Source organism: Periplaneta americana, chromosome 17 (assembly GCF_040183065.1).
Source record: "Periplaneta americana isolate PAMFEO1 chromosome 17, P.americana_PAMFEO1_priV1, whole genome shotgun sequence".
NCBI lineage: Eukaryota > Metazoa > Arthropoda > Insecta > Blattodea > Blattidae > Periplaneta > Periplaneta americana.
The window spans coordinates 2,622,449-2,642,318 of record NC_091133.1 but is presented as its reverse complement, the minus strand read 5'-3'; the positions used below and the strand labels follow the sequence as shown (position 1 = coordinate 2,642,318).

The following is a 19,870-nucleotide window of genomic DNA, read 5'->3' as shown; positions in this document are numbered from 1 at the left end:
TTTTGGTAGCGCAATAAAACAGACAACTGAAGGTAACAGTACGAAATTGTTTGATCATGTTATCCAACTAAATTACTTACACAGGCAGGCACTATCTGTTGAGTAAGTCCGCGCCAGATTAATGGATGCGTGGATGCACAGTGCTGGGATTATTTTACACAGAAGTAACTTAACGCCCACCAAAATCAACTTATCTTAGGTGTACTTCAGTAACTTTAATGCTTGAATGTTTATTTTCGACGAACCGTACAAAGTCTCTAACTAGTCCTTCAGACTTTGACACTGATATCATAGCGTGCTGTGTTTACATGTAACTTGGTTTTCATCTTTCCATACAGATTTCTGTAAGCCACACTCGTTTAATGCTAATTCGTAACAAACAGAGAATTCCATTAACACATTCTTGAACTCATTTCATTTTCTGGTGGGGTTACATAATTCTGATCGTTCTGAAGACTTGCTCTTGTGGTGCCGTCAATCCCATCATGGGACTTACCAATAAAGCACCTTTCACGATATATTCTCCATTAAAACACATTCATACTTTTTGCTGTTATATTGAATAAGGTATTGAATTCTGTATCACAAAACAATTATAGTCCCGACGCTGTTATTTCTAGCGTGACTCCGCCTTTTTGCTTACGTCTTAGAAAGTGAAGACTCTATAAAGTCTAGGTAGGTACTAACGTTCGCCATTTTTGTTCTTTCGTTGCCGAGCTACCAGACGAGGAATCTATTTGCCACACTGTTAAACATTATCATGTCGTAGCTCCAATGGTAATAAATCAAACGGACTGTAATTCAGCAAATAATTGAGCGGCAAATAACGTCATCGTGTGCTTTTTGCGAACGCCAACGAAAGAGCTAAAATGGCGGGCGATTATATTAAGTATTTATCGAGCCTTAAGAAATGAATCAGCGAATCACAACACGCACATGTTTAAATGTAGCCAACCTGCAACGCGATTGGCTGCAGGAAATTAGAGCGACGGGACTATAGTTGTCATATTCTCATTGAAATTACGTACATATTTCAGATTCAATGACACACATTGTTACGTATATTTTGAGCCTGCTTCTGAAAACCATGTAATTTACTACAATCGGCCACTAACTACACGAAACATTTCTATTGTCAAGCTCGCCTTCCAATACAAATATGTCAAAATTTTCTTAATACTGAAAATTTTATTTATCTTAATATTCAATCGGTATTGTTAAATTTTTATTTACTTGGTTATTTAACGACGCTGTATCAACTACGAGGTTATTTAGTGTCGATGGGATTGGTGATAGCGAGATGATATTTGGCGAGATGAGGCCGAGCATTCGCCATAGATTACATGACATTTGCCTTACTGTTGGGGAAAACCTCGGAAAAATCCAAGCGGGAATGGAACCCTCGCCCGAACGCAACTCCGAATCGGCATGCAAAGACCTTAACCGACTGAGCTACGCCAGCGGCTATTTAAAGTTTGCTACATATCGTTATATATATGTTTACCTAATTCACATTAAAAGTTATGATATAATTTCACATCGAAACAAGAAGCATTTTGCTTTCTTATGTCTCTGATTCAACTTTGCACTCGGTGCAGAAGGCATATAAATACAATCACACACGTAGACATCGAAGTCACAATGGTTTATTAGTTAGACAATTCTTATACATGTTTTTAACCAAGTTTGTTTTAATATGTTTTTATCACATGATTCGTGTATATATGTATCCAATTGCTCTAACATAGTGCCTGATCTATGCCTCCAATTCTCCTATACACACATGTTTGTTAATCAAATTTATTCAGTAAGCATATTCTACAAATTGATTTCAAGATGTCTCATTAGAGCTGAAAACTTTAATCAATAAATATGTAAAAGGTTTTTGCATAGCTCAACACATACTGTACCGTATTATATAAGGATAGCCGGCCATTAAAATAAAATTATACATGACGGTAATATCTTATCGGAAAATTCAAAATGTTTATAAAATTTGGAAAACACGAAATCGGTTCATATTAATCAGTGAGAAAGATGTTCATACAAGTGCTGTTTATTACTCTAGCGCTTCTAGGATTTTTGTTCCGACAATGCTGGTTTTCAAAAGGAAAAGTTGTTACATCAACAGCAACCTCGCTGCTGTACTTCATCTACTTTGTGGAACCAACTCCACAGTCGAAACCTTTGACTGCTGCTAGATGGGCACACGCCAAGTATTTACAATCCAGCCTTGAGAAAATGGTGTCGTTCTATTTCATTTGCCAGGCCATACCGACCTGTCGTCTTCAGCCTTTGGAGTTAACGGTATTTAGGCTTCCAGGAACATTTGACGATTGAGATGTGGCAAAGTGGTTCGAAGAAATCCAGGGACAGCTGTGACACAGTTTGAAGTCGCCGCTATTGCTGCTGAAGCTTATGCAAAATTTGCGACTATAAACAAAATGGCCAGTAGACAGATCAGTGTTCTCAGAACATGAGTTTGTGCCAAATGACAACAGGAAATCTGGTCAGATAGAATACCAGCACAACCAGGTCCAAATGACTAATCGACAAGTGCAACCATCTCCCCAGGGTTTCCAGCGTCTGTTTACGTACCACTCGAAACCCAAAAGCATCTGGAGGAGAAACACATGGAAGGAAGACGCAAGAAGTAGCTGCCCTGACATCCAGCTGCTGTAAGAAGCGTCTGGATATTGCGAAAGAAGGAGAATCTAATAAAGGCACTAAAAGGCAGAAGATGGAGAGTCGAAATCTTCGACATCGAAGTACAGTACATAATCATAGAAACCAATCGAGAATATTGGTATAGCATTTGTTGCGAAGACATCATTCGGTACACTGATTGTAATAAATTGACAAATGAAAAGTGTCGAGTGTTAATAAAAAGGCAAACCCGCGTTCATTTATGTGTGATGTTTGCGAACCATTGGTGCATTATTAAAGTACGTCACAAACTTTTTTTTTTTTAACTTTCTATAGGCCTACCTACATACAAATGTTAAATATTGTGGAAATGTATTTAATATGGGACCTGTCTGTAATCTTATATCATTTGTAGATAGTTAATTATTTGTTGCTGTTTAGAATAAAGTGTGAATATTGTATTGATTATTTTTATCATTTAGGTACATCTAGGCATCGTAAATACATATAACATTTATATTCAGGTGATGTAACATTTTGTAGTAATGAATGTCACATTTAATGACGTTAATTTTGTATACAACCTGTTTAAATTTTGGCTTTAATTTGGGTACCATTTCGGATACTGCAAGGTACGATTAGAGAAATTAGTTACCATAATGGTACCAGTACTTCTTGCATGCTGTGAAAGAAAGGTTAAAATTGCATTTGAAGACATTATTACAAAAACAGCCCTAGTCATTTTAATTAAATTGAGTTAAGGACACATTTGCTACTATTTCAAATGTTTATAGACTTAAAAAATGACATATGTCAGGTGCAATAGCCACAAGGATAAACACCAGTTGTACGGAAACAGCTGACATGTGTTGTTCTATTTATTTTTATTGTTCTCCTGAAAAATAGCAATTTTGACAAGGGTTGTTTTTGTAATAATGTCTTCATTTATAATCCACCATAACTACACAAAATAAAGGTAGTTTTTGAGCGATAATTAAGTTGAAATATTCTAGGGGCCTTGCATATAAAAATAAAAAACCGGAACTTAAAAGTGGTACGATATAGACAATCTCACCCTAATCATTGATTTTAATAAAATATAGGATTTTCAATCATCAGATTTCAACGGGTTTCATTCTGAATAACATCACATATATAGCACTATTTTATTATATGAATTTTGCTCTTTTCCTATTCGAAAGTGTGACGATAGAGACTGGATTAATATTGCTAAGGATAGGAACCGATGGCGGACTTATATTAGGGCGGCAATGAACTGCCGGTTTCTCTAAAAGTAAGTAAGTTTTTTATTTTTGTGATGTCTTTGTCAGGAAAGGACAGGAGCAGTTCTGGATATTTGCTGATAATATATAACAATTAAATTCTCTTCAATAAATCTCAGATGTCTTGATCTAATAATTGGGAGATTGAGAATTCCCTGTTATTTATATTTTAATTTTAAATATGTTTTAATAAATTCTATCTGGGTTTAGGAACTAGATTATTCATTAGTCACGGCTGCCTTGATCGCAGTGTAAACTTTTCATAACCTGGAATCTTTTATTGTTCTTGATAATTGGTGTTATAGCTATTATGATTTGTGGTTCATAAGCTAATTTTTATTGTAATACGCTACTTCATAGAGGTAAGTAGGCATCCGTGAATATTGCCAGTTTTTGCATTTAGTGTTATTATTACTGGACGCCCTTATCATTTGGATCTTACTTGTTTATCCTATGATTGTACGACTAATTTCATTTATTACATCACAAATTTATAATAATTCATGCTACTTTGTACAGTTGATGTATTATTTAAAAGTTATAACTTACCACTACTTGAGTACCCTTGCAGAAATCATAATAGAACACTGCCTAAAGAGTTTATATAGGACTTCGATCTTGTTGTATACACGAAATTCTGCAGATATGTCAATCACTTAAATATTCGTTACAGTTGTGATGGCTGTGATCAAGAAGGAACCCGGAGTTGACCCGTTGGCTATTCAATCCAGTTATAACACTGATGCAGATGAGAAGAAGCCCCTATCAGAGGTAAATTGAAAGGGAACAGAGCATTATAGGGGCCAAGCTCCTTATTGGTTGAATGGTATGAATGTTACTATCGATATGTATAATAATAATAATAATAATAATAATAATAATAATAATAACAATAATCTTAATGTATAGTATCCAGCTTTTTGCTGTCAACATAAAGTCCACTGTTCTATAGATGCTGTTGCTAGTAGCCAGAGTTTGGGTGTAGTCAATATATACTGCAGGGTTGTGTCTTCTGCAACTGGTACTGATGATTTTAATTTACTTCTTTTGTGGTTTATGGATGGACAGTATAGAAGAATGTGTTCCAGATCTTCATCATGATTATTACACCACAGACAAGTAGGATTATCAGAAATTAATAATAATAATAATAATAATAATAATAATAATAATAATAATAATAATAATCTTTGCTAGCGACAAGAAACCTTGGGTCTGGAGTACGTTGATTTTTCGAGATCATCTAAATTTTGAGATTCAGTCCGTTTATAAGTGGGTTATTTTCAATAAAAGCCATCCTGTATAATTTCCTGATGCAATTGGTGAGAGTGATTTAGTTTCATTCTAACAAATATAGGCTATTGAAGAAAAAAAATCAACTCTGACCCCAGTGTCAACCTGAAAATCTTTATTTACTACTTTCTGTTTGTGATACTCAGCATATTGAAATGAATAGTAAGATGAAATTATCTTCAAGCTTTGTGATGTATGTATGTTCCCGAAAGCTGTTACTACATCACATTTCTTAATCAGCAGCAGTAATCTGCATGGGAATTGTATTAGCCTACTTGATTAGTTAGGGTTATAAAACATGTTAAAAAACGATCCTTCTCCAAAGTTGAAGTGAAAGTGAAAATATGTAATAACTCAGAATGGTTTCGTACGGGTGAGACTTCATTGAATTAGGCAATCTTTTGAAATGTTCATAAAGACTTCACGAACATTAAAGCCAGCCGGGGGGGGGGGATGTATATTTTATGCAGTATAAATTACTCGTGTAAGTCATAATGAATTGGAATAATTAGGTTATCAGTTTTCTTTCAAGTTGATATCTGTCTTATTATAATTGTATCCTGAGACATTTAGATTCAGAGAAAGTATGTACAGAATTACGCACAGTACAGTGATTCCACCCCCCCCCCCCCCAGATATCAGTTCTTCTTCACACAGGTAATATCGATGTATTCTTATTTCAATAAGTAAGCCTTGCTTTTTGTCTGTCCTATGTAGCTTTTATTGTTTCGTTAGTTTCACTCTTGAAATTTGCGTAATAGTGTACTTCACATGTGCAAGTAGCAATCAAGCCTTAAAGGTACGGTTTGTTTATGGCGATCATCGTCGGACGCACATCGCCTGCGATTATAAACGCTGGCGATGATCGCCGAGAAGTGGTTTCTTTATTGACGCACATCGCTGTAGATTCTCATTTGTTTATTCCGTCATCTACTACAAGTAAATTAATGTAGGCCACGGACATAACCTAAAAATTATAATGAATAAATCCAAGATAATGAAGTTGCTATTTATTCTAGAAGAGGGAGATGACAATATCAAAATCTCGCATGCGTATTATAAAAGGAACAAGCTACGGACTAATGAAATATTCAGGAATAGGTTTACAGAATTGTGTTATAACACATTGATAATGGGACATCTTTATAAAAACGCTACAAAATTTAAGGAATATTTCAGACTCTCACCTGACCAGTTTGATTATGTTTTGAGTTTAATTGAAAATGACAATGTTAAATTACCTACAAATTTTGTCAAGACACCCGTAACTCAAGTTGAAAGATTGGCAGTAATTCAGGTTATGAACTACTACTATTATTATTATTATTATTATTATTATTATTATTATTATTATTATACTGTATTACATTACATGGTGTATTCCAAACAATAATTAAAAAAAAAAAAATTGGCTAAACTAGCGCTGAGGTAGTTCCCTTCGTAATCCGCTTATACACTTTACATGTACGAACATGTGATAGGTTAGGTTTGGTTCGTTTGGGCTTTTATTATGCCTTGTATATACGATCAACTACATCTCTACAAAAAAAAAAAAAACGCTATATTTCAGAATACCGCGTAAGTACTTAGGTAGGCCTAGTCACAGAAAACTTACAGAAGAGAGAATTTCCCCCTTACCCAACACCGAACGAAATTCCCTGGGGCTCGGGCGTGGTAAAAATGTAACATGTAATGTAAGGATTTATTGTTTAATGTGTTTATTAATTCACATGCTCATATTAAAAAGAGCATTATGTTGTGACACATATTCAATAATAATTTCGTCTTCAGACCGCGAAATATTACAAAACGTCTTGATTTGATTTGCAGCCAAAACGTACAGACGTGGTTAACGTGTACAGATTAGATATTCGATATTACATGATGATCTTGCCTAAATATCGATTATTGAACACGAATGCGGCGATGTGCGTCCTGAATTTGCTTCAGAAGCAACTTCCAGCGATCTGCGCCGCGTCCAACGAACAGCGCTGGCGATCTTCGCTGTAAAGAAACCGTGCGCATTCATTTCAACTGCTAGCAACTCTGGGGACAATCGCTGGCGATGATCGCCGTAAACAAACCGTACCTTTAAGCTACGGTTTCGCTATGACGATGTTCGTCGAACGAACTTCGTTGGCGATTGATATCGCCAGCGGTCATCGTCAGAGAGTGATTTCTTTACCGGCGAACTTCGTAGGTGGATAGTTTATTGTTTTATATAGTTGACCATGTCTGATCAGCTGATATGTGGATGACAATATGGTAATGTTATAATATAAGTTTTGCCTTGAAAAACAAGTACGGATCTTTTAAGTAGTTAATGTCATGTTTATAAATAGATATACAGAGGGGTCTTTTAATTAATTGATATTAAGACTTCTTGAAAATGAACCCACCAATTTTAAGGAATATTTCAGACTTCCTCCCGAACAATTTCATTTTGTTTTAAGTTCAATTGAAAATGATGTTGTAAAATTACCCACAAAATTTATTCACAAACCAATCAGCCCAGCTGAAAGATAAGCATAACTTTAAGGTAAAAACCAATTACATAAAAACTTTATTTTTACTTTTTACAATGTTATTTTTTTCATTTAGGAGCATTTATTTAGGAAATAATGTTACAAATAAAAAAAATAATGTGAGAAGGAGGTTGTTGCACTTCTCTCCTTTGCTCGGAATTCCACTTCACTTACTATTTCACACTCAAACTTTGCTTCAGTAGCTAAATCTGCCGCATCGTGTGTTCCTTCAATTATGACTCACTTTACTCAAATTGTATTAACAGTTCTGGTTATTACAAAATATAGATTTGTTATTGTTTACATTGATTCTTCTTTTTGGTTCATGTCCAATAGGGATTTGTGTTTAATCAATTAATTTATCGTCCTCATTAGTGAAGAAATTGCAGAAAGATTTCTGTTTTACTGCCATTATGGTATGTATGATGTATATTATCACATGTTATTAAATGATTTAATTCATGACCTACTGTAATTTTACAGTTGGTTTCTCGGCGATGATCGCCAGGTTTTTGCCTCCAAGGCAAACGCCGACGATGTTCGTCGAGCCCAGCGACGTTCGTTGACGTTCATCGCCGTAAAGAAACCATGCACATTCAAATCAACGGGACAGAATCCCAGCGAAGATCGCCATAGCCAAACCGTAGCTTTAGGCCGGGAATACACGCACGCGCCACGGCAGTAATGCAACAAGGTCGAACAGAATTCGAGGCTCCGTTCGCTCGTTTGTACGCGATTTGAAGCACGCGCCGCGCACACCTCAAATGCCGCGCAGCGATGCGTTTCTTGTCGGTTTTTCTCGCGAACACAAAGGGATTCGTTGCCGCAGTGTGGACGGGTTCGTTGCCGTTTGTCTCGTGAAGCGCGCACACCCCAAGCATGGAGTGGTCTGCAGTAGACTGGACCTCATAAATTATGCCCTGTCTTGTGGAATCCTGGTGATATTCACTATTATAATAAAAACAACGGAACGTGCCAGTGAACACACAAGATGAGACAGGACTCCAAAACGAGCGAAAAAGCAGGATGATAGTACAGAATTAACTGACAGACGCTGTTGGAATTATGCAAGCCGTTGCTGGGACGTTAATTTTTTTAATTGGTTACTTTTACGACGCTCTATCAACTACTAGGTTAGACCCTATTTAGCGTAGATAGAACTTGTAATAGCAAATTGGCAATTGACGAGATGAGGCCGAGGTTTCGCCATAGATTACTTGACATTCGTTTCAAGTCGAGGAAAACCTCGAAGAAACATAGTTGTGTGATCAGCCCAAGCAGGAATCGAACCCATGCTTGAGCGCAATTCCACGTATCAGCAGACAAACGTGCTACCGCCTGAACCACGCTGATGGTTTCTGGGAGATTAAAGGTCACTGTTGAACAATGTGAAGTCAAATCATTTTGTACTTTCCTTTCATAAAATATAATAGCATATCGTGCGGCTACTAGGAAAGGGATTCAGCAAGCTATTTATGACATTCAGCTGAAAGCAAAACGAAACTTCTTTGAAATGCCAACTTAAGGCCCATTCACAATGAAAATTAAACATAACGTAAACATTAACATAAGCACATAAACATATGCCACAAACTTAAGTAGCCAAGGCCCATTCACAATGAAAATTAAACATGACGTAAACATAACACGTGTGTGAAAACAAACATACTGAATCAACAAAACTACAGAATCTATTACATAAAAATGGAGAATTGCACAATGACTGACGATGTAGCTATTCAATTTATGTTTCTAATAACTACAATGGCATCAGTATATGGCTTTCAATACTTGAAATCAAAGAAACGGAGATGTAAAAAACGATGGTGGATTCATCCATTGAATCAGAGAAGAATACAACAGGGGGACTTTTATAACCACATTCACATACTAATATATTTTGAAACACCAATACTTTGAACTATAAAATAATGTTAGCTATAAAATGATTTAACTAATACCTACCTTCAGAATTCATTTCCAGTGCTATTTTTTTTCCATACATTCTCTTTTAATGTAATATCTTTGTATGTTTTATGTTTCTTGTCGTATAGACAAGGGTTTCCTTGGTATAAAATAATCAACTTTTCGTCATATGATTCCATGTTGCGCGCCTAGCTATCATCACGGCCAATAGATCAAAATATTGCTTGTAGGCAAAGATGTTAAACAAAAAGTGAAAACACGCTTTCCGCTCGTGTACTGTTTCCAAGTCGCATAAACATAAGCATGAAAATTTGGAGTTTGCAAACATTCATGTTAACGTCTTATGATTAAGATTAAGTTAATGCTTATGTAATTCATTGTGAATGCTTTCATTAAATAACATGGACACAAGGTTTTATGCTTACGTTATGTTTATGTTTAATTTTCATTGTGAATGGGCCTTTATTATGGACAAGAACGTTTTCATTCATCTGCACCTTCATTTGATCTCTTTTTCCTAAATGGGTTATCCTACACAACTTAATCTACTCCCTCAACTTTTCTACGCTTCGGCTTCTGAACCACTACAACGTCCTCTGACTCAAGAGTCTTCTCAAGCCGTCCTTTCAATGACAAAATCTCCAATCCCTCTCTTACTACACTACATCCTGTTGCTTTCGGATTTCAATCAAACTTTCTTGGCTCTCCTCAACATCATGCAGCCAAAACTCCGTCCCCTGAATGTTCATCACATAAGCTACTCCGACAGTCAAAAGCAGCACGTTTAATGTCTTCTGTTTTCTTCTTATTATTATTTTTAATGAATTGAATAACAATTTTTGTAATATTTGTTGTATATATTTTACATTCCTAAGTTTTATTTTAAAATAATTTTCTTTGGCTGATTTAAAATACTCGTTTCGACTGTAGGCTACACTTAAATTAAAAGTATAATTTGGCAATGAAACTTTCATTACTTGAAACAGAAAATGTTTGTAGTTTTATTGTACGTGTTTCTTCATTACAATGCGACTTCGAAATATTATTGATTTTTTAATGTGATATTTCGAATTTTTTAACTGTAATTTTCTCAATGTGTCATTATTTGTATTGCAATTAAAATATCCACATTAAAGAAGCATATCATGATTTAACTCATCTTGATATTTTCCTTTAATGCGCTCACAATTGCTGGGCAAACTTCTGGGATTATTTCTCCGATAATCTGTTTTGAAATTCGCAAAAAGTATTGAAGGCTTGTAAATGAATCCCCTGTTACCAAGAATCGTAAAGTCAGTGCAAACCTGGAATATTGATATATACAGACATTCAACCAAAAACAGTGTTAATTACACAATAACATTATTTAAAGAATGAATTGAGTTTAGTACAATAAATACTGTCCTATCTTGACTTCAGATTGGTTCTCGCATGTTGGTGGCTGATTTTTTAGTTTGGCCCAATTTTTATCAATAATTCGCCAAAATTGGTGGAAATCAGCCGAGTAATTCTAAGGTTTTTATACTGGCCGCTGATTTCTTAAAGTTTATAGTACCTAACAAATTATTCCGTAGCCGCTTCTTGTACAGTCTGTAGGTCTACGTTTCTTTCTGTTGAAAATGTATCCTATTACTACCAAAGCGCAAATAGCAGTTAACAAAGCTTCCTCGTTTTCCATGGTCGTGCAGCGTGCTAGATAGAATGGAACTAGAAAGGTGTTCGAGGCTTGCGCGCTGCTCAGATGGTTCGTATCATGCGCACCGCTTGTTCCGAGTGCACAATTTCCTCCGCGCATTGCATGTAATGCCACGTACTCCCGCAGCGCGTCCGTATATTCCCGGCCTAACATGCCGAACAGCATGGAAACACATTCTTACAAGTTGTGTGTTACATATTCATTGCGTCTGTATCTTCTGTAGGAAGGGAATTTATTGTTCCTCCACGTGGCGGGAATAAAGACAGAAGACGTGGACCACAGCTCTGATCTCACATCAGAGATTAAAGTGGAGGAAACTGCAGTGCCAACTACTTTTGTTACGACAAAGTATAAATCCGAGGTAAGTGCTCTGGCTCTTCTTTTTGCAGTATTAATATTGTATTCTTTTCGTCGTACAGAGTCATTATATCGTAGAAGCCAAAGGGATTTTAGCATGTGACAAAGCATTAATAATTCTATTCTGTGAACAATTATTTACTCCCTGATTTTAGTACGAGGCGTGTTCTTAAAGTAAGTTCCATTTTCAATTATAGCTGTCGCATCGCTGCAATCGTTATTTTGTGCATGTGTGTTTTCTTCTTCAGTCCTCAGGCAAGCTGTGCATGCAGTTTCATAGCTTCAGTCCGTGTGTGTGGTTAGTTGTGATCAGTTGAAATGTTTAAAGTGATCGAGCACCCCGCCGACTGTGAGATGCGGTCTGTTATCCGTTTTTTGAATGCAAGAAAATCAAACCAGCTGACATTCATCATCAATTTTGTGAGGTGTATGGTGATGATGCCATTAGTGATGGAATGATCAGGAGATGGGTTCAACGAGGGCCGCATCTCTGTGCATGACGAGCAGAATACCGGTCGGCCATCTTTGATCAATGACGATTTGGTGTGTGCTGTCGATGAAAAAATTCATGAGGACAGGAGGTTCACAATTTCTCCGCTTTCCTTGAATTTTCCACAAATGTTGCGGAGTGGTTCGCAGGCGGGCGAATTCTACAATGAGGGGATAGAAAGACTTGTGCCACGACTCGATAAATGCCTCAATAATGGTGGAGATTATGGTGAGAAGTAATTGAAGTGTGGGGAATACAATGCTACAAAAATGGTTTGTAAATATTTTCCCGTTTACTTTCTATACCCTTTTGGAACTTACTTTAAGAACACGCCTCGTATATCCTAAATTTCAACTATAGTTCTGCAGTGCTTGGGAAAAGTGGCATAAGTCAGTTTTCACAAACATTTTTTATGAATTTATTCATAACTTACGGAACATCTGCTTGCTTGGGAAAAGAGACATAAGTATTTCTCCCATTCCAATAATTCATACAGAAGAAAATCAAATCGACATAAACCAGTGTGAAGGCAGTTTTTTTTTTCCTTCTTTTGTAAAATTAACATTTTTGACTTATGCCACTTGTCCCGAGCACTACAGAGTTATATATTTGTATGTATTTCATTACATTTTATTACATTCATCTCTTACTAATTTACTTTCTAAGTGTCATGTCGTTAGAATCAGTGTGCCAAGCTGTAGTTCTCAGAGACACCTTTTCATTATGATTTTGCCAATCAATGTAGTGTTTAATGCAGTGTTTAAAGACAAACATTTTTTAATGTTAAAATTTTTGGCACACGATAAATACCCAGTTAGTTAGATTTCTCAAAATTAATGACTTGGGTAAGACATATTTACTTGCAGTGGCAGTTAAAATCTTAACAGAAGAACTCATAACATAAAAACGCCACGGAGTGCTTTTTTTACTCAGTTTTCTACGTGGATGCATTAGGATTTAAATGCAGGCCCATGTCATGAAAAGTTGATGCAATATTCGTGTAAATTTGCGCCATCTTTCTCTGTTCTGTCCTTATTTTTAGGAAGAGTTGTGTGATGTTGATACAGTAAAGGATGAGTTGAAACTGGAAGTTACCTCTGAGGAGAATAAGATTTTAATCAGTCGGTGAGTGCGATGTTGCAATCTTCACATTGTCTTTTTTTTTTTCTTTCATTGCTTCATTAAAATTGTCACATATGACATTAATTTGAAATCTGTTATGGCACGGAATGTTTTGTCCAGGAGGCAGTACGCACTAGGTACCAGTAGTTTATTTTATTACAAAAGAAAAGGGCAGTCTGCAATTCCTACGTATTTTGTAAAATAACTTAAGGGGATGCGCTACTGAATTTTCTAATTTCTACATTTTAAGAGATAATGTATTGAAATTTTAACAGCATATTATGATCATGATTATGAATTAATCAGGAAAATTTCAATCATCTAAGTCAAGAAATAACTCTTTTAAAAATAAAATTTGAAAATAACAGTTTATTTTTGGAAACCGTTTTTTGGAATCTAAAACAAGAGTTTTCTATGTTTTTTATACTGCATATTATAGCTGAAACACAGGTTGTGGTAATGGAGCATTGGAATTTAGCATATGAAGAGTAAAATAAAAAAAAAAACATGACATTTCTTCAAAAACTGTAATTTTTCAGTAGCGCATCCCCTTAAGATGAATTCCTTCTATTTTCGTTTTTGAATATCTCCAGTCCAAACAGCCTCCAACCGAACAGAGAGAGTGCCAGACAAGAACCATTGTATTTCAAGTAGAGGTGTTAGAAATGGTCACATATAGGCCCACTCTTACTATACTTCAATCAACAAATCGAACTCTATATCGTTTCTTATCATTGCTGATGTAGCTGCTTTAGTTAGCATTTGAAATACAGTTACATAATATATGTACTTAATGGAAACAATTTATAAATGAAGTAAAATGACTTTGCTTTTCCATTGTTCGTTACAAACTTTCCTTGCCTTCCAATGTTTCCTTATTTCTTCTTTTCCTATTATCTCATTAGCTTTTTTGTGTTTTTCGATGAATAATTGTTTCATATGAATTTGCGAGTCTGTATTTGTTTTGGGAAATATTTGAGGCTTTGCCTGCTGTGGGGGAGGTGACGATGATCAAGAATTGAAGAGCTTCCTCCCACTCGATAATGACAATTAATAATAAACACAACTAATAAAAAAACAATAAATAATAATAATAATTGTATAATAGAGAGAGAAATAAAGAATAGGTTGCAGCCGTCAAATTACTCTTCAAGGAACGACCACTCATATAAATTGAGGGAAAGAAGACAGAGGACGGGCACTGGAAAGTTTTCTTTTCTCAATCGTACTATCAGGGACTGGAATTCTTTGCCTGCAGACTTACTAAAGGCTTTACCAATAACCAAAATGTATTTAAAAATAGGCTTAAGGACTTAACTAATAGACGGTAGTATATTACACACACTACTTAAAGGGTGTAATTGATATCTTGTTATTTGAAGTGCTCTATCAGTGAGGAAGTGTGTCAGTGAAGTGTGTAGTGTCAGTGAAGTCTATTGTGTAAGTGAAGTGTGTTGGTGTCAGTGAAGTGGCTGTGCAAAGTATTCGAACAGTGAAATGGTTAGAAGTGTTAGTGACATCAGGTAGAATCAGTGCAGTGAGTGAGTTGACAGCGAAATAAGTGTAGTGCCGAAAGGTACTTGTGCGGGTATGAACCTGTCACACTCGTGGGTCTTAGTTCGAACTTACGGTTAAGATACAAATTAGATTTACCTTAAATGTTATTTTAAGTGACCATGCTTCATTTAATTTAGGATGCTCCTTGTCATTATTAATTTATATTTATTATTATTATTATTATTATTATTATTATTATTATTATTATTTTTTATTAGTTGTGTTTATTATTAATTGTCATTATTGAGTGTAATTAGTTACCACTGCCACCGGGTATATACCCATTTGCAGTGTGAATAAATACATACATACATAGAAAACGAGTTAAGCCCACAAAAATTAAATAAGATGATTTGCTGTATTCTTTGCAATCGTCAAAAATCTGCGGTATATTTTCCCTCGAAACTCACTTCAGTTAACTAAATATCGAGGCACAAATTTGACGATTTCATGCAAAACGAGTTAAGTCCATAACTCGATTTCCGCACAAACACGTTAAGTCCTTCCCGCATTTGTGCAGGAAAGATAATTTTTTGCACGTTCAGGAAACTGAAGTCCTTCGTGCATGCGCATTTGTTCAGGAAACAGTTGAATATGAAGATGGCTGCAGCCAGCCAAGACATGAGGAACGGCAGAGCTATTCTACAAATCGGAGCTTATGAGTGAAGTAGACACTGGTAATTCGTATAATCGACCAAAAGATATTCAGGAGACAGGAAGCGAGTACGTGGTGAGTCAGAGCATCATGTTTACATGGTTCCACATACTGCTAGAAATTTCGCTCTCTTATTTTCAGATTTTCGCCCTTGACCCTATGTCAGTAGGTAGCATCTTGCTTCATGCATGTCGAGGTGTATGATGAGAATTTTATGTAAATGTAAGGTATAAATTTACAAACACAAACATATTTTGTACTGTTCCTGGGATTTTGGTCATTAAAAAGCATCACATTGAATGTGATTTAATATATTTTCCTTAGAAATGACCCTATTTATAACTTAGATTTAAACTGAGAATTTATTATTTTACCTATGCTGAAAACATATATTCGTGTACAACAATGAGAAACCATCTGAAAACGTCCAGCATAAAGCGAAACAGCATCCTCACTTTTTTGTCCTTTCTGTCAAATTACTGAAAATGGACTTAACTCGTTTTGGGAGAAAGCTGTTTAATTGTGATGTACGAATGTCCACATTCGGTATAATTATCCAGTATGTGTAATCAGTAGTCTGTATGTGCCCGCAATAGAATGTAAGAATGCAGTATAACTACAAATACTGACTTAAATGTATTTTATTTCTGTAGAACCCCTGCATGTAACATTTGGTCATGTTTACCTTCACTTTCACAACATTGTATAGTTTTGTGGGCATTGAACCTCCAGTTCTTCAACAATGACAGCATGACGAGAAGGAACTCCGGCCCACTCCATTCGTACTTCTGAATGCGAGGGAAAACCTGACACAGAATTCACGGAATTGAAAGATTTCCATCACGTGCACTGTATACATTTTTAATAAAATTCTGCCCAGGTATAGTTCACCTAGTAATGACATTCTATTTTTTTCGTTGCTTTGTATTACCCAAATAAATTACGCTAAGCCACACAGCAGGACAAATTTTTCTTATTGTAATGAGTGGACAGAGATTAATGTTCGTGTGTTATTTTCTCACAATTTGTGGTTCACTATTCTTAAGGCTTACTCTACACCCAGATCACCTTCAGTTGTTGGTGGTCTTAGCATTTGTTATGCGGATTTCTCTTGACTGAACTTTTTTATTTTGGAAAAATCTGAGCAAAATCTCATCTTAATCCATTTTAATTAGTTATTCACTTTTTACTGCATTGTCATTTATTTCTGTGTTAGTTAAAACGTTTACTGCACAGCTTTTGTAGAGCTATTTTATTGCTTACAATACTTATGCTTGTACTTGTTTTTAATTGAGAATAAGGTGCTTAGGAAAATATTTGGGGCTAAGCGGGATGAAGTTACAGGAGAATGGAAAAAGTTACACAACACAGAACTGCACGCATTGTATTGTTCACCTGACATAATTAGGAACATTAAATCCAGACGTTTGAGATGGGCAGGGCATGTAGCACGTATGGGCGAATCCAGAAATACATATAGAGTGTTAGTTGGGAGACCGGAGGGAAAAAGACCTTTAGGGAGGCCGAGACGTAGATGGGAGGATAATATTAAAATGGATTTGAGGGAGGTGGGGTATGATGATAGAGACTGGATTAATCTTGCACAGGATAGGGACCGATGGCGGGCTTATGTGAGGGCGGCAATGAACCTTCAGGTTCCTTAAAAGCCATTTGTAAGTAAGTAAGTACTTGGTTTTAAAGCTCGTAATCCGTATTTCTTTTTCATAGTATAATTTTTGTGCCTTAAATATATACCCCATTTTGCTTTTATCTTTGTACACATTTAAATTTATTTCATTCTCATCTATTTTTATGCGTGAATATGAGCTGTATGAGTTCATAATTTGTGTCCGTCCTTACATTTACATGCTACATAGAGAAATGACGGATAATCGAAATTGCGATATGAAAACCTCACGATATGTATTCATATTTCTCAGGTGAAATCTGTTAAGCCCTGTGATACGATTTAATACCTCTGATATCACTGATCTGCCCTTTTCCAAATAATATATCTCATAAATTTATTGATGTGCAGAAGCATCTTCAGATGCAACCTTAATACGACCAAACTGTTCCATTTACTATTTTGGAAAATTTGGTAACGAGGTCACATAATTAAGCTGAATTACTTTTCTGTCTGTGATGGTTGCTAGTAACGATTTCTACAGTATTACATAATATCACAGTCTAGTATATACAGTCGCGAAGCTCAATACGTAGTAAATATGCAAAAATTAGATAGTTGCTCACTACTAGGATCGCTAACATCGCCTCATTACAGGCAATGCAAAATAGTACCGTCACAGTCTATTGTTTCTAGCACCCTCAAAACTCAAGCTTCGTGACTGTATATAGTAGACTGTGATACTATTATGTCTAGAGAGACGCGGAATTAGTATCGTCCAGAAGTTACAGGAAAATGATTGTAACTTGCTATTCAGTTGTATTGTTGCTTAATGCTTCTGTATTATGACTGTTTTATAGACTAATTATATATATTTTATGATAGTTTTGCAGACACACATCACAGCACTGTAATATCAGAGTTCGCTGATTTTGCGCCAGAAGATCACGAGACTATTTCTCAGGCTGCAAAGCATTCTGTTTCCACGAAAATGTTGTGGGTTCATTCAGACGAAAAGCGATTCAAATGCGATGTCTGTAAGAAGTGTTTCTCGTATTCGAGTAGTTTAAAAAGGCACGGGTTGAAGCACACGGGCGAAAACCCTTTTAAGTGCCGTGTCTGTGGAAGTTGTTTCCTGGAGCACGCACATTTAAAGCTCCATGCACTTCTGCACAGAGGGGATAAGACTTTCAAGTGCGGCGTGTGCGGGAGGTGTTTTTCGGAATCTGGTAAACTAAAACGCCATACACGGCTGCACACTGGCGACAGACCATTCAGATGCGAAGTTTGTGGAAAGTGTTTCTCTGATTCTGGTAATCTGAAAAGCCATACACGCCTGCATACAGGCGACAAACCATTCAAATGTGATTTGTGCGGAAAGTGCTTCTCGGATTCTACTAATTTGAAGCGTCATGCACGCCAGCACACGGGCGAGAAACCATTCACATGCAATGTCTGCGGTAAGAGTTTCTTGAAGCGGGTGAGTCTAAGGAGGCATGAACGCCAGCATACCGGGGAAAAACCATTCAAATGCGATGCCTGCGGCAAATGTTTTTCTGATTCTGGTAATCTGAAAAGCCACACACGTTTACATACAGGCGACAAACCATTCAAATGTGTAATCTGTGGAAAGTACTTCTCGGATTCTACTAATTTGAAACGCCATTCACGCCAGCACACGGGCGAGAAACCATTCAAATGCCATGTCTGTGGAAAGAGATTCTCGGAGTCTGGTAGTCTAAGAAGGCATGAACGCCAGCATAAAGCCTGACTCCTGTGTTCCAGTTGGTCAACTAAATCATTCCGAATCTGTTTATATTGAGTTGCCTGAAAATGCATGTATACCGGTACTACCATGGGAAGCCATTTAAGTGTGATAGGCTTGGAAAGCGCTCTTCCCAGCCAAGTGACCTAGGCACTAAGTCCATACTACACACTAGTGACCAGCAACTGACTTCTAAATTTCACTATAGGACATATGCTTGAAACATGGCCTTCTTCTTAGACTATTTTTCTAAAAACTATGACCTGACTGTGCAACACTGAATTAAGAAGGCAGTGTTCCATTGTAGTTTCTTTACGAGCTATGTGGAAAAGATAAGGACCTAATATATTACAATAATGTAAAAAAATTGTGAAGAAGCTACTAACAATGCCAGTGTTTAAAGTGAACGCCTTATTCTACATTATATTTATATTATTTCACTCTCAGTGCATCTTCAGATTTCATAACACCAATTGCTGATGAGGTATCCATATTTGTGTGTCCACAGTATAAAGAAGATGCAGTACAGACAACTCTTTTTGGCACCTTTCATGTTGCTGGTACTAAAATCACGCTCAGGGAGGTCTAGTTCTCAATTAATTCAACCATGTCGCTAGTATCGGCAGAGCTAACCGCTGATTTTAGCTATCAGCTGTTCAGACATGCTAAACTTACAGCTGAAACTTTGTATTAACTGTTGTAATTACTTCTTTATTCTGTAGTGATATTTGTGTCTTATTATGTAGGTATAATGAAAATTCACTTTTTCTTTTCATAATACATATAAAATTGCAGTGTTCATGATTGAAGTAAAACATACAATTACCGAAGTGCTTAACGTTTTATTCTGTTTCTTCATATTCATTGTATTTCATCTTGGATCACAATATATATATATATATATATATATATATATATATATATATAT

At 36.1% G+C, this 19,870-nt stretch overlaps 1 protein-coding gene across 6 annotated transcripts in view; it reads left to right on the top strand.

The window, feature by feature from the left end:
- The window catches only part of LOC138692936 (zinc finger protein 235-like), an 84,195-nt gene that overhangs the window by 19,942 nt on the left and 44,383 nt on the right, over positions 1 to 19,870 (top strand). For 3 of the 6 annotated variants that reach the window (XM_069816327.1, XM_069816325.1, XM_069816329.1), the window contains 4 exons: positions 4,603 to 4,700; positions 11,593 to 11,730; positions 13,259 to 13,341; positions 18,063 to 19,828. In XM_069816327.1, coding sequence (XP_069672428.1) covers positions 4,603 to 4,700; positions 11,593 to 11,730; positions 13,259 to 13,341; positions 18,063 to 18,948 — 1,205 coding nt within the window. In that variant the 3' untranslated portion in view covers positions 18,949 to 19,828. Of the gene's footprint in view, positions 1 to 4,142; positions 4,292 to 4,602; positions 4,701 to 11,592; positions 11,731 to 13,258; positions 13,342 to 18,062; positions 19,829 to 19,870 lie in introns of those variants that run through there. The other 3 variants (XM_069816330.1, XM_069816332.1, XR_011330174.1) reach the window with 3 other exon arrangements.